We start from the raw sequence: 13,340 nt of genomic DNA, 5'->3' as shown, positions 1-13,340 counted from the left end.
GGATTTGAGCAGAGTCTTGGAGCACCAAGGAAGGAAAGAGCAAGCAAGTTCCCAAAGAAAGGGAGAAAGCCCAGAGCACACAGGGCTGTACCTGGCTCTGGCATTCATCTGTTCCCAGGAAAGGATGGGAGATCCTCCTTTTCCACAGCAAATTGGGAAAAATCCAACCTCAGGCATTAAGATCTGTTGTATGGTTGGTGTTTAACTGCATAAAGAATCAATTTTGATGTTCTTGCAGTAGCTTGGTCATGGGGCGGGAGCTCTCCTGTCCTGACGCACAGTCAAGGGTGCTGCAGGGTGGCTTCCGTGGTGTTCCTGAGTGGAACGGAAGGTTGTGAGTGACCACTGTGCTGTGCTGTACAAGTGAGGAGTGCACAGGAGCAGCCTGCTCTCGTGCTGCCTGGATAACTGCAGCTAAATGAGCTTTATGCTCCTGTGAGTTGGGAACCTGCTCGGAATTCCCACCGGCTGTTTTATGCCATTTTCCTCAAACGCCTTGCCACAGCAGGACTCCTTGCTAATCCCTGAATGCTGCTAAACTGGATGCTGAAATCCAGCTATCTGTGAGCTCTGCCACTAGTGTTTCTGGTATGGAAACACCATTTATCTGTTAAAAATTTATGTCACAGAGGAGTGCATTAATCTAAGAAACATGGAGGTTCAGAAGTTCTTTTCTCTTGGCTTCTCTAGCCTGTCATCTTCCTCTAATTTCTAAGACTGACTTGTGATCTAACAACAGCCCCTCAGGCATCATGGAGGCATCAAACCTCTTGTAGAAGAGGGAGATTTACCAACACAGAATTCTTTGGCCCAGTCACATCTGTCAGAAACAGTTCAGCCCAAACCACAGGTCCCTGGAGCTGCTTAGCGAACCTCTACCCAGTGTAATGTTGAAAAACTTCCTGTTTCATCTTAGAGCAGTTGAGGCTGATGCTTCCCAAGGGGAACCTGCAAACTGCAGTGAGATTCTTCCCTTTCAGACTTCTCACATTTCGGATGCCGGTGTGTTCTGATTTACAGCTTGGTCCTTTAAACCTCTGTTTCTCAGGGAAGGTGAAATCCATCAAAACCCAGGAGCTGCATCTGCTTCATGGAGCAAAATCCATGGAATTCCCACTCCATCAGTTCCAAGAAAAGAAGGGGAAGCTGTGAGAGGAGCTGCCTAGTGGAGCTACTGGAGAGCTTGTGTGTCTCACATGTTCTTAGCGGGCTGCTTCTTCACAAAGCTCCCAGAGCTTCAGACACTTCATGTGTCAAGGACAATGTTCTAGTGATAGGTACCCCAAGAAATCCTTCTTCAGAGCAGTCACAAGGGTAGATTGCTCCATCTAGGCCAGGTCAAGCAATTTCTATTTTTCCCAATCCACCTGGCATTCAGCCTCCTGTCTGTTGTCCTCTGCAGCCTCCCCAACACCACGTGGTTTGGTTCTGGACAGATCTATCTAACTAGTGCCATTAAATAAAAGTAGATAGGTAATTAAATAAAACATTAGACTAAACAGTACTTTGAAATGAAGTACTTCCTTTCTAAATTGTTGGATGTAGAATGTCCAGAGACCTCATTCTGGTCCAGACTGAAGGGCTGGATCCTCAAAAACCAGCAAGCTCTTGGACAGTACTGCACCCTTTACTCAGAACGAAGGCATTTGGAACCTCTCTGATTTCAGAACAATAAGCAGCTTATTTACAACTCCCTTGGCAAGATGCTGTATGCTCATGGGAAGCTGGGGGCAGGTTCAAAATCCTGAAGCCCTGAAGGATCCTGCTCTGGGTACAGGCTCAGCCTAGCTGGTCTTTGATGGAGCATATTTCCCCTGTCTCCCTTCTGAAGTCAGGCCCATCATTTGATAAGGCTTCAAACACTTTGTTGTCTTAAGTCTTTTGAACCAGGTCAGTGCAATCCATGTTTTCTGTCTAGGGAGGCAGACAGAGCCCTCAACAGTTATCTGTATTGTTTCAGCACAGAGAATTTGCATTCATTATTCTGCAATACTGTTAGTTTTAGGGAAGTCTGTGTAGCTCATCCTCTGAGCTAGGAATAAAGTCAGACCCGTGGTGATGTTCAGAGCATCATCCTGCTCACCAGCTCTCTTGAGTTACCCTTACAGGTACCCACCAGGACAGCACAGGGCGTGTGCAGCTGGTATCCATGGGGTGAAGTGAGGTTTATTTCAGTTGCACTGATCTTGGATGGTCAGTGACACCCTTGCAGAGGGGGCTGCATCTTGCACCCTCAAACAGGCTGCTTGAGGCCCTCTGCAAGCTGTTGTGCTGAGTGGGAAGCTCCAAGGACAGGGCAGTGGGTTTTGCAGATGCAAGTTTTTCAAAGACAGAAGAAAACAAGTTCAAACTAAAGATTCTTGGGTTCCGTTATGTAGTTTCTGTAGTTGACCTTCAGTCACCTCCAGAGTATGAGAGACTGTGGATAAACATGCTGAGGTATTAGTGGTAAAAGACCCAGAATCACCTTATTTTGAGTTCCTTCAATGCAGCAGTGGTTCCAAATATCTTCAGATCCTCAGCATTGTTGGGCCTGCAGGGAACCACCTCATGGTGACAGGACTCAGACACTCCAGCCCTTGCACCCACTGCTACCACAGGTTCAGGAGAGACTTTGGTTTGGGATGCTGCCCTGCATCAAAGGCTAGGGAAACAAAGGGCAGTTCTTTTCCAGTTTTGCTTGTCTGTGGTAGCTGCACCAGGGAGACCCAAGACTGTAAGTGCTGAGCTCTGAGCTGCCTCTCATTAGGCTCATTAAGTGTCTAACGGAGCAGGGCTTGGTGGTGCCATCCATAAACAACCGCAGGGAGAGTTGGCATCTGAGGTGGCAGGAGGGAGGGAACACGTCGCCCAGCAGGTTGGGACTTGTCAGGCAAGGGAGAGAATTCCCTCCTTGGGAATTGCTGCCGTGGCCTCATGGGGAAGGGTGGTGGTGGTGGTCATGGGATTGGGGTTTCTGAGGGAAACAGGATCCCTTAGCCAGAAGTGCTTCCCAGGGCTATGCAGGGGAACAGGGAGACATCCTGAGAAGCTCCTCAGGGTGTAACAGAGCAGGAACCAGCTCTGCTACATCTTCCCGTGTGCTGGAGCACATCTGGAGCCCATTTCTGCACTACACAAAGGTGAAACATGCTACGTTGGCCCCTCTGCCAATATTTCAAGACTGAACATCGTTTTTGTTGATTTCTTGGTGGGGTTTTTTTGTTTTGTTTTTTTGTGGGGGTTTTTTTTGGGTGTTTTTTTTTTTTCAGTTTAGCTTTTTGTGATTCAGGCCTTTGGTTTGCAGGGCTGGATATCCTGGGGGCACTAAAGACATCATCCCAGGGTGGTGACGTCGCCTCCCTCATGTTGTGCCCACTCCAGTGGCTGCACGGATGAAGGGAATGGTTGGGGGTGTGCCCAGCTCACATGGGTCAGTGGGATTGAGATTTCTGGCAGGCTCAGGAAGACCCATCCCTCTTGGCAAACAAAACAAGCAGTGCTTTAACTGGGACCTCTGCAACCCAGCTGGGGTGTCATGAAAAAGGCTTCACCTCCTTGGTGCCATCAGTGGGTTCTTGCTGCCTCTGCTTTTCTTCCCTGCCTTCCAGCTGGCAGAGACAGAAAAGCCAATGTGATTTACATACTTTTGTCAGGTTTTGAGGCAAAGCAGCATTTTAGTGTTCTGCTTTGATCTTCTGGCTGGCCTGGGATAAATTCGGGTGGTCTCTCATTCTTCTTCAAAGTTTTCAAGCTCAGTGTCTGCTTCTGATGCTGCATTTGCTCTTTTGCTATGAATTATCTCACATCTTCACATTTTATTTTGTCTCTGGTCCTATAGAGTGTATATTTCTCTCATGTTGGTATTGAAATATTTGAATGCAGAGTTTTATGCTGTTGAATTTCCAACTATTTTTCCTCCAAATTAAATTTTTATCTCTGGTGCGTCATTTAACTTTTTCTACTATTAAAAAAAAAAGTACAGAAAGGATAAAAATGAGGGGGAGAATGCAGCAGCTGATAGCTTCATACTTCACTACACAAACTTCTTATCCCAGAACCCAGGAATTTAGGAACAAAGTAACTCAGCATAAGGAATCAAGAATGTCCTTGAACTGCCATAAATATTTATTTATCCACCCAGAGCAGGCAAAAAATGGCACCTCTGTGCTTGTAAGAGTGCTGTATTGATAAAGCAAGCAGGGAATCATGGCACAGCTCTGAAAAGCTGAGATGCAATCCTGTAGGATCCTTCAGCAGGAGAGAATGCTTTGTGGGAATTAGGACCTTGGGCTTTGGGCTAGATTTGCAGAGATTGATTGGCACACACTGATCCTCCTGCAATAAGCTGAGTAAGTGTGCACCAGAGTCCTCCCTTCTGCCAAACTGAGAGCATAACTGCTATAAACAGGAGGTTTGAGAGGTTGAAAGGTCTGTACCTTCTTTTGCCACCCTTTGAGACCAGGATATTCCTGTTGACCATGTGTCCACTGGGAGAAAAGAAAGCACTTCCATCCCTGAGTGGAATTTGGTGCCAAAACAGCTTTTTGAATTGCAGCTCCAGAAAACCTTTCCCTTAGATGGGGTGGTGTGTGGAGCTGGTGCCAGCTGAGGAACTCGTGGAGGTGGTGGCTCAGCTTCCAAGCCCCCAGGTCCTGAGCTGCACCTGAGTGCCTGCCAGCCCGTCCTCCCCCAGCTCCCACCGGAACGACCGGCATTTCCAGTTATCAAAGGCTCCCAGAGAAACGTGGGATTTTTCACTCCTCCTTTGCTAAGCCATGCTGTGTTCTCCCTGCAGCGTACCTACCGAATGCCAAAGGATATCCACGTGGAACCAGAGAAGTTTGCTGCAGAGCTGATCAACCGTTTGGAGGAAGTACAGAAGGAACGTGAAGCAGAGGAGAAGTTAGAGGAGCGCCTTAAACGCGTTCGAGCGGTCAGTGATCTTTTTATCTCCTCTGGCAGCCTGGCACTCTGCTTGCCCTGTACCACAGGGAGCTTTCAGCTGCTGTGCAAGCAACTGGGGTGGCCAGTTCCCTGCTCCACTGCCGTGGGCATCAGTGGCACAGGGCTCCTGGAGGCTCCTATAGCCCCTGCAGCTTCCACAATGCTGTTCCCCCATCCATGAAGGGCTCTGTGAGCTTCAGTGCTCCCTCCCTGTGTAAAATACCAACTGTGGCACAGCAGTGCCCACTTCTGCCATCACTCAGGGGCTGTGGATGCTCTCCATCACTCTCTTTAGTACCCTGGCTCTCTTGAGTTTGTGACCAGTCCCTGGGGACTGTGTAAGAGGGGTTCACCTTCCCATAGCAGGTTTTGTGTGACCTCTGTTTCCGCTACAAACGGTAACCAGATGATCTTACGCTTGGGGGTGTTTGTGTCTGCCATCAGGCCATTTCTACCACTACCAAAAGGGTTCTGCCCATCGTAGGAATTTTGGAAGTGGTCAAGTGTGGCATTGAAAAACTCTCCTGGGCAGAATAAACACACTGACCCCACTGGGATACCTAGCCAGTGGCACTGAGGGCTGTGAGCCCTGCTACTGCTGGGGCCCCAGACACTGAGGATATGTTAGATGAACCATGGGAAATGTGCAAGGCCTTTAGCTCCACAGCAAGCTCCAAGAGGGAGAGAGTGAGTCCTGGTCATCTGGAATTACCTGTGTGAGACCCCTGTTCAGCATTGTTCACACAATAGCTTTTCTTCTGAGACACTGCATCTCATGGGTACCTGCACATCTTGTGGTGGGGAAGAGAGGAGAGATCCCAGTGGACACCATGGTGTTACTGAACATCACTAGTTCAGTGTAACCTGCTCTGTAACCTGCAGCCCTCCCTTAAAGCAGAAGTGTGCATTCAGGGAGCTTGAGCTTCTGGGGCTCCAGGAAAGAACATTCAGCCCTGCTGGAGTATTCTAAAATGCTCATCTAGTAGCTCTTTGAACAGGAAAAAGCTGTAGGTTGTAGTGTTGGCTTTAAACTGCATCTGCATTTCAAATGCAGAGAACAGAGGAAGACAGAAGGATCTGTAAGGTCCCATCCATCTCCAGGTGTTTTCCTGCAAACTCCCTATACCTCTGCATCCAGCCAGAAAAGGCCAGCCAGGTACTATTTTGGGATTAGACTCCTGTTCTTCTGGAATTGCACTGTTCTCCTGTCTGGTGACTATTGCTTTCTAGACAAAGGCAGCATTTTCTGCCAACACAGTCCTAGAACACACTTCCACTTCCTCCTCCTCCTCCTCCTCCCATGGCTCCACGGCAGCCCCCACCTGTACTAAATTACATTATCCCAGCCCTCTGCCTCCTTGAAGAAGCTGCCAGTAGCAATACCATAAAATCAGCAAATACCTATGTGCCAGAGAATATATTTAAGTCTGTTTAAACACATTTTTGTGTGACTTAATCTATTTTTAAACCCAGGACTCCCACTAATGCTATATATTAAACCTCTTTGCTGTCTCCAGAATGTATTTCATTGACTGGCTGGCATCTGGCATTAGCCATTCAGGAAAAACTCAGAGTAAGCAATTGTAGCTTTTTTAGGTCAGCACTCAAGGTGCAGGAGCTGCTGGTATCAGCAAGAGAGAGAACTGGAATCCTGATAGATCACAGGGGCTTTTTTCTGTGACCTGAACACCAGGACTGCAGGGTAACCTCTTCCCAGGTCTGCATGGCTCACTGCACAGCAGCACAGGGAAAACCAGGAGCATTAGTCACACTGGGCAGTTACCAGCCAGAGAAGCTGGAAATATTTTGCAAAAGCCAGGGGAAAAGAATTTTTCTCCCCCCTAATGAGCAGCCTGCAGGTTCCCTTTCAAAGCCACATCATGCAGTAACATTAAGAGGAAGCATCTCATTTGAAGCCAAATGCCTTTTACTGAAAAGACTGTCAGGTTTCAGCTTTACAAAAAAGCAAATGCTGAATTCACTAATTATTCTGAGAAACGTGGCAGAGGGTTAGAGGATGTGCATGTTCCCATGTTAGTTTTTGAGACACTTCAGCCTCATGTCCGTGAATGGAAGCTGCTGTCACAGAGATCAGTATTGGATCATACAGATCACTCTGAGCTGAACAAATGGAAAATAAGCCAGGGGGAAGCAAAGGAAAAAAAGAAAAAAAAAATCTCACCAGTGAGATTCTCAGTATTTGAATATGAAGCATTGCCTGACTAGAGAGGGAAATCATTTGCATGATGATCGAAGAGGCTCTCGGGCTTAGCAGAGCTGTTTCCCTTCCCAACCAGCAGCAGCCTGACGGGTGGGACCGGGGGGAGGCAGAGGAGGAGGTTTCCAGCGAGGTATCGCCTGCCTGTGGCTCAGCAGTGCAGCTCTCAGCTCCTCGTTCAAAGGGAAGGGCACCCCCAGCCCTGCTGGGGAGTAAAAATAGCTCAGCAGTCAGCAAAGTTGGAGCTGCATCTCCGGCTGCGGCTGCCTGCGGGAGCTGGTGGAGAGCTCTGTGACAATAGTGCGTCAACAAAGCACCATCTAGTGGTGATGGCAGCGGGGCTCCCTGCCCGCCCCGAGTGTCCCCTGCCCGCCCAGATGGCTGCCCGGCTGGGCCAGGGTCACTGCCAGGCTGGGCCAGGGTCACTGCCCGGCTGGGCCAGGGTCACTGCCCGGCTGGGCCAGGGTCACTGCCAGGCTGGGCCAGCATCACTGCCCGGCTGGGCCAGGGTCACTGCCAGGCTGGGCCAGGGTCACTGCCGGGCTGGGCCAGCATCACTGCCCGGCCGGGCCAACATCACTGCCCGGCTGAGCAAGGGTCACTGCCAGGCTGTGCCAACATCACTGCCCGGCTGTGCCAGGGTCACTGCCCGGCTGGGCCAGGGTCACTGCCCGGCTGGGCCAGGGTCACTGCCAGGCTGGGCCAGGGTCACTGCCAGGCTGGGCCAGCATCACTGCCAGGCTGGGCCAGCATCACTGCCCGGCTGGGCCAGGGTCACTGCCAGGCTGGGCCAACGTCACTGCCCGGCTGGGCCAGGGTCACTGCCAGGCTGGGCCAGGGTCACTGCCAGGCTATGCCAACATCACTGCCAGGCTGGGCCAACATCACTGCCCAGCTGGGCCAGGGTCACTGCCAGGCTGGGCCAACATCACTGCCCGGCTGGTCCAGGGTCACTGCCAGGCTGGGCCAACATCACTGCCCAGCTGGGCCAGGGTCACTGCCCGGCTGGGCCAGGGTCACTGCCAGGCTGGGCCAGGGTCACTGCCCGGCTGGGCCAGGGTCACTGCCAGGCTGGGCCAGGGTCACTGCCAGGCTGGGCCAGGGTCACTGCCAGGCTGGGCCAGGGTCACTGCCAGGCCGGGCCAGGGTCACTGCCCAGCTGGGCCAGCATCACTGCCAGGCTGGGCCAGGGTCACTGCCAGGCTATGCCAGCATCACTGCCCGACCGGGCCAACATCACTGCCCAGCTGGGCCAGGGTCACTGCCAGGCTGGGCCAGCATCACTGCCCGGCTGGGCCAGGGTCACTGCCCGGCTGGGCCAGGGTCACTGCCAGGCTGGGCCAGGGTCACTGCCCGGCTGTGCTGACACCACTGCCAGGCTATGCCAACATCACTACCAGGCTGTGCCAGCACCACTGCCCAGCTGTGCCAGGGTTGCTGTCCAGCTGTGCCAACATCACTGCCAGGCTGTGCCAGCATTACTGCCATGGTGTGCCAACATCATTGCCCAGGTGTGCCAACATCACTGCCAGGCTGTGCCCAGCTCCCTGCCAAGCTCTTCCCAGCTTCTTGCCAAGCCTTGCCCAGCTCACTGCCAAGCTTTGCTCATTGCCAGATCTTGCACAGCTCACTGCCCAGATCTCCACCAGGCTCATTTCTCAGCCTCGCCCAAATTTCCACAAAGCTTTGCCCAGCTCATTGCCAGGCCTTGCCCAGCTCACCACAGCGAGGTCCCAAAACACAGCTCCAGAGCCCACACCACGTGTGTTGTTTATTTCACTGCAGTGTGAGCGCAGTGAAAAGATTCAGCGGAATTGGTTCCTACAACCTTGACTCAAACCGCTGCCCTGCTCAAGGAAAGACAGCAGCTTGGGATAAGCAACCCCAGTTCCTTCATTCACTGCTGTTGGGGTGGTCCTACTTGATGTGAGGTTGAGGCCAGTGTTGGGGGTAGTAAGGCAGGTCCCCATAGACCCACCCCAGGAGCCCCTGCCTGTGGTCCTGCTTGGGGTCCAGATCTGCTCAGTGACACAGATGAGCTGAGCTAATAGGAACTGAGAGAGCCTTTTCTCCCCTTAGCCCATCCTGATCTCAGTCTTGAAGCAAAAGTCCACATTACCTGCAAAAAGGAGTTCTAGGCAGCCAGAGGACTTCCCAAATCCCAGGCACCCATTTGGGTGGACCAGCCTAGGTTCTCACTCTCATGCCACCCTGCTCAGTCGTGACAGCGCTGCCAGAGTTCTGGGCTGAGCAGAAAGGACATGTTGCCATTCCTCAGGGATCTGTGCCAGGGTCAGGTCCTGCGGTGCACATCAGATGATGTTTAAACCTGGGAGGTACCAGCTCCTAAAGCCTCCCAAGTGCTGAGGGTATCACTGGGTATCACAAACTGCTAATAAATGCTCTCCTCAGTGGCAGGGGTGTAGTCAGCCCATCCCTCACCATGCCTTGTCCCTGAGTTTGATGCCCAGGGCTGGTGGCTGGCAAGCTGTGGCCTGTGGCTGTAAATGAAAGGTGCCTCTGAAGTTCTTCAGAGTGATCTGTAAGTGCTGTGTCCTCCAGACATCAGCATCATGTCACATCCCCAGGCTTACAGCGCCCGCACCTTTGGCACTTTGAAAGCCTGACATTGTCCCTGCTTCAGGCCTGAACCCCCAGGTGTGACACTGGGAGGAAGTCTGTTATTTGCTTTCTTGCTGTGTGGTTGGCAGCTGAGACTTTGAAGCTGGTTAGCAAGTGGTGGATGATGGCATCTGACAGGCAAAGCTGATGGGAGTCAGTGTTTTCCAGTAGATGCATTTATCTGGCAGGGCAGAGATACCCTGTGCTGCAAGTGATTTCTTTACTGTGCCAAAGGAGGAAAAGAGAAGGATTAAAGTACTCACTGGAATCCTGCTTATGTAATTAAAACAAATAGGAATCCTGACTTCCAATAAAGCAACTTCATAAATACCTGAGTTTATGTTGGAGCGTAAAGTAGTTCGTCAGCATCAAAACTGTGGCTGTCAGCATGGAGGAGTTTAATTCTTCCTGGCAAGGACTTAAGAGTCACTAACAGCGTGTCCTAGACCAGTGTGAACTGCAAGAACAAGCAGTTAGTTCCAACCCATTTCTTTATCTGCACGAAGTGTTTCACTCCAGCCTTAGCATGCCCAGGAGAAATCAATGTTTGATTTCCAAAACCATTCATGCAGCTGTCGACCTTCACTTGCTCCCTCCTGTCACAAGCCTGCTCTTGGCTTTGCCTTGTGAAAGAGTCATTTGGGTGAGAAAAACCCCCGGTCTCATCTGACTCAGAACTGATTTGCTGCATATCCTGTAGCTCTGGGCTTTATCTGATGGGCTTTGAAGCAGTGCCTTACCAAAGGCACGTAGGAAGCTGAAGGTACGCTGTGGTAAGTTATGTTTCTGCTGCTGGTTGTTGTAGAACCACCTTCAAGGGACTTAGAGTAAGGCTGTGCCTGCTCCAGTTGAGTCGTTAGGCTTGTCAGCTGTGTTTGTAAACCTGGTTGTGATGTGTGGGCTGCCTGGCAGAGCTCCTTGCGTGGTGTGTGGAGAACATTGCTAATGGTGGCTCAAGAAGCAGATACAGAGAGACCTGAGCAGCTCAGCTCGGTGGCACCCAGACTGCACAGGCTTGGCTTGAGCATTAGGAATTTCCTGTCAGTCTGGGACAGGTCTGCAGAGGGATGGTGGATCTCCATCATCTTAAAGGTTTTCAAGATCTGACTGGACTAAACCAGGCCTGGCCTAAGGGTTAGCAGCAGTCCTGTTGCAAGCAGAAGGTGGGACTAGGGACCCCTTCCACCACTCTTTTGTCATTCTCTGATTGTCCCTGTGTTTCTTGCAGGAAGAAGAAGGTGAGGATGCAGACATCTCTTCTGGTCCCTCAGTCATGAGCCACAAGATGCCTTCCGCCCAAGCCTTCCATCACTTTGCTCCTCGTTACGCTGAGATGGGCTGTGCTGGGATGCAGATGAGAGATGCCCATGAAGAAAACCCCGAAAGCATCCTGGATGAACATGTGCAGCGTGTGATGAAAACTCCAGGCTGCCAATCTCCAGGACCTGGCCGTCACTCTCCTAAGCCACGGTCCCCAGAAAGTGGCCACTTAGGAAAGCTGTCAGGGACACTAGGAACAATTCCTCCAGGGCATGGCAAACACGCAACAAAATCAGGAATGAAACTGGATGCAGCTAACTTATACCACCATAAACATGTCTACCACCATATCCATCACCACAGCATGATGAAACCAAAAGAGCAGATTGAGGCTGAGGCCACGCAGCGAGTGCAGAACAGCTTTGCTTGGAATGTAGATTCACATAACTATGCAACAAAGTCCCGAAACTACGGTGAAAACTTGGGCATGGCCCCTGTCCCCATGGACTCTTTAGGCTACAGGTGAGTCTAGGAACACCCAGATTCCCAAAGCCATGACTTCTGTAGGAAGCTCTTCCATAAACAGGCTGTAGCATGTCAGGGAAACAGCAGTTGAGCCTTTTCCTGTGTGAGCTTATGCTGGGATGTTGTTTGAGGGCTCTTCCCCTTCAGAAATGGATATGCCCTGGTAACATTTATAGATTTTTTTTTTATCTCTGTGATCTGGTACTGAAAGACACCCTCTAACCAGAATTTTTATTGGCCTTGGTTATAAAATAGATTTTCTACTCCTTAAAGCAGTGGAGATGCTTAGAAATTGCAGGTGCTGGTCTGCTTCTCCATGTACTAGGAGTTGGATGTTAGGGCTGTATCTCGAGGTCTGGGTGATAGAAACAGGTCTCTTAAGGTGTTTATGAGAGGACAAATGCCCCCACTTTATTTGTTGCAAGGCTGAACCCATTCACCAGAAGGGCTCCTTTCTCTTCCTAACAGAGCAGTGGACGCTGCAGTGCTGCCCTTGCAGCCAGTCCCAAGGGGATGTTCTCCAGGGTAGGGCACCCTCTGCCCAGAAAAGCCATTCGGCTGCATTGCAGGCTGTTGTCTGTCTTTCCTTGGCCATTTGAATTCCTCTATCCCTTCCATGCTGCAGGGAGAGGGGGGAGCTCCTTTTCTGTGGCAGGTGTTGCTGGTCCTGCAAAGGTGGGAGTGCAGCTCAGGGCTGACCATGCTGAGGGATGGGGGTGGAGCAGCCACGGGGGAAAGCTGTGCTCACCCTGAGTGTGTCTTGCTCCCCAGGGCTGAGGCTTTGGGATGTTTCTTTGCAGTGTACCATGGGTGGGACAGTTAGTGAAGGCAGGTTGGCTGGGTCTGCAGCAGTCAGGATCAGCTTTCTGGGGTGGCAGGAGGGAGGCACAGTGCAGAGGAAGCCAAAGCAAACTGCTCTTCAGGAGGGAGAGGCACTTAATTCCACCACATTTGTATGGGGAAAGGGTTGTTGCTTCAACAGAGATAAGCATGGCCATGCTGGGCCAGCCTAAAGCCTCATCTAGACACAAGATTTCCTTCTAACAGCAGCTACAGCATATATTTAATGAGATTTTTAAAGGACACACTCAGACCTGTCCTTCCTCTGGCACAAACTCCCAGATCCTGGCAGTCCCTGAATTAGAAGCTTCACAAGACAAGGATTTGCATCCAAATGGTCTTGTTTGGTAGCCAGCAGTTTGTTGTGGTGGCTCCTCTGACTCTTTGTTGAACCCAGCTGGTGTGCTGTTCCCCCAGCCCCCATGACTGTGCCTGTGGGTCAATGACAACCTGCAGAAAACAGCATTATTCTGCATGCACTGAACCTGATGCTGCAGAGTTGCATCATCCCATGTTGGGAGAAGCAGAGATGTTGTCAGCTTGCCCTGCCTTTGTAGATCTGCAGCAATTCCTTCCCAGGCTTTTTCCAAAAAAAAAACCAGCAAAGCTATCTTGAGGGACTGCTGCTCCTCTGTGGTGTTCAGGTTGTTTTTCCTGTGTGTTAGTGAACATGCAGGAGTGAGGTCCTGTGCAGTAAAGCAAGTGCATGATGAGGACAGTGGGAGTCTCATGGAGTGACAGGCCAGCACAAGGGAATTCTGCATGACCTCCTGAGCATGGGGCTACTTGGCTGGGCACGTGGCTGTGTGTGCCATGGCATTCCTGCAGGAGCCTTTGCTGCAGCCACAGGTGTAGCCAGAGTGTTGGCTACTGCCTGGCATCCCTCTGGCTACGGTGGTTGATGTGGCTCGGCTTCCCCCTGGGAGGCAGCCCACCCTGCTAGGATGTG

The 13,340-nt window shown here is 51.1% G+C and overlaps 1 protein-coding gene across 5 annotated transcripts in view; it reads left to right on the top strand.

Annotated features, from left to right (window-relative positions):
* Positions 1 to 13,340, top strand: part of AXIN1 (axin 1) — an 84,086-nt gene that overhangs the window by 62,715 nt on the left and 8,031 nt on the right. For all 5 annotated transcript variants that reach the window (XM_068206600.1, XM_068206599.1, XM_068206602.1 and 2 more), the window contains 2 exons: positions 4,778 to 4,915; positions 10,995 to 11,548. In XM_068206600.1, the coding sequence (XP_068062701.1) occupies positions 4,778 to 4,915; positions 10,995 to 11,548 (692 nt within the window). The remainder of the gene's footprint in view (positions 1 to 4,777; positions 4,916 to 10,994; positions 11,549 to 13,340) is intronic.

Source organism: Anomalospiza imberbis, chromosome 16 (genome assembly GCF_031753505.1).
Source record: "Anomalospiza imberbis isolate Cuckoo-Finch-1a 21T00152 chromosome 16, ASM3175350v1, whole genome shotgun sequence".
Lineage (NCBI taxonomy): Eukaryota > Metazoa > Chordata > Aves > Passeriformes > Viduidae > Anomalospiza > Anomalospiza imberbis.
This window is presented reverse-complemented; position numbering and strand designations above follow the sequence as displayed.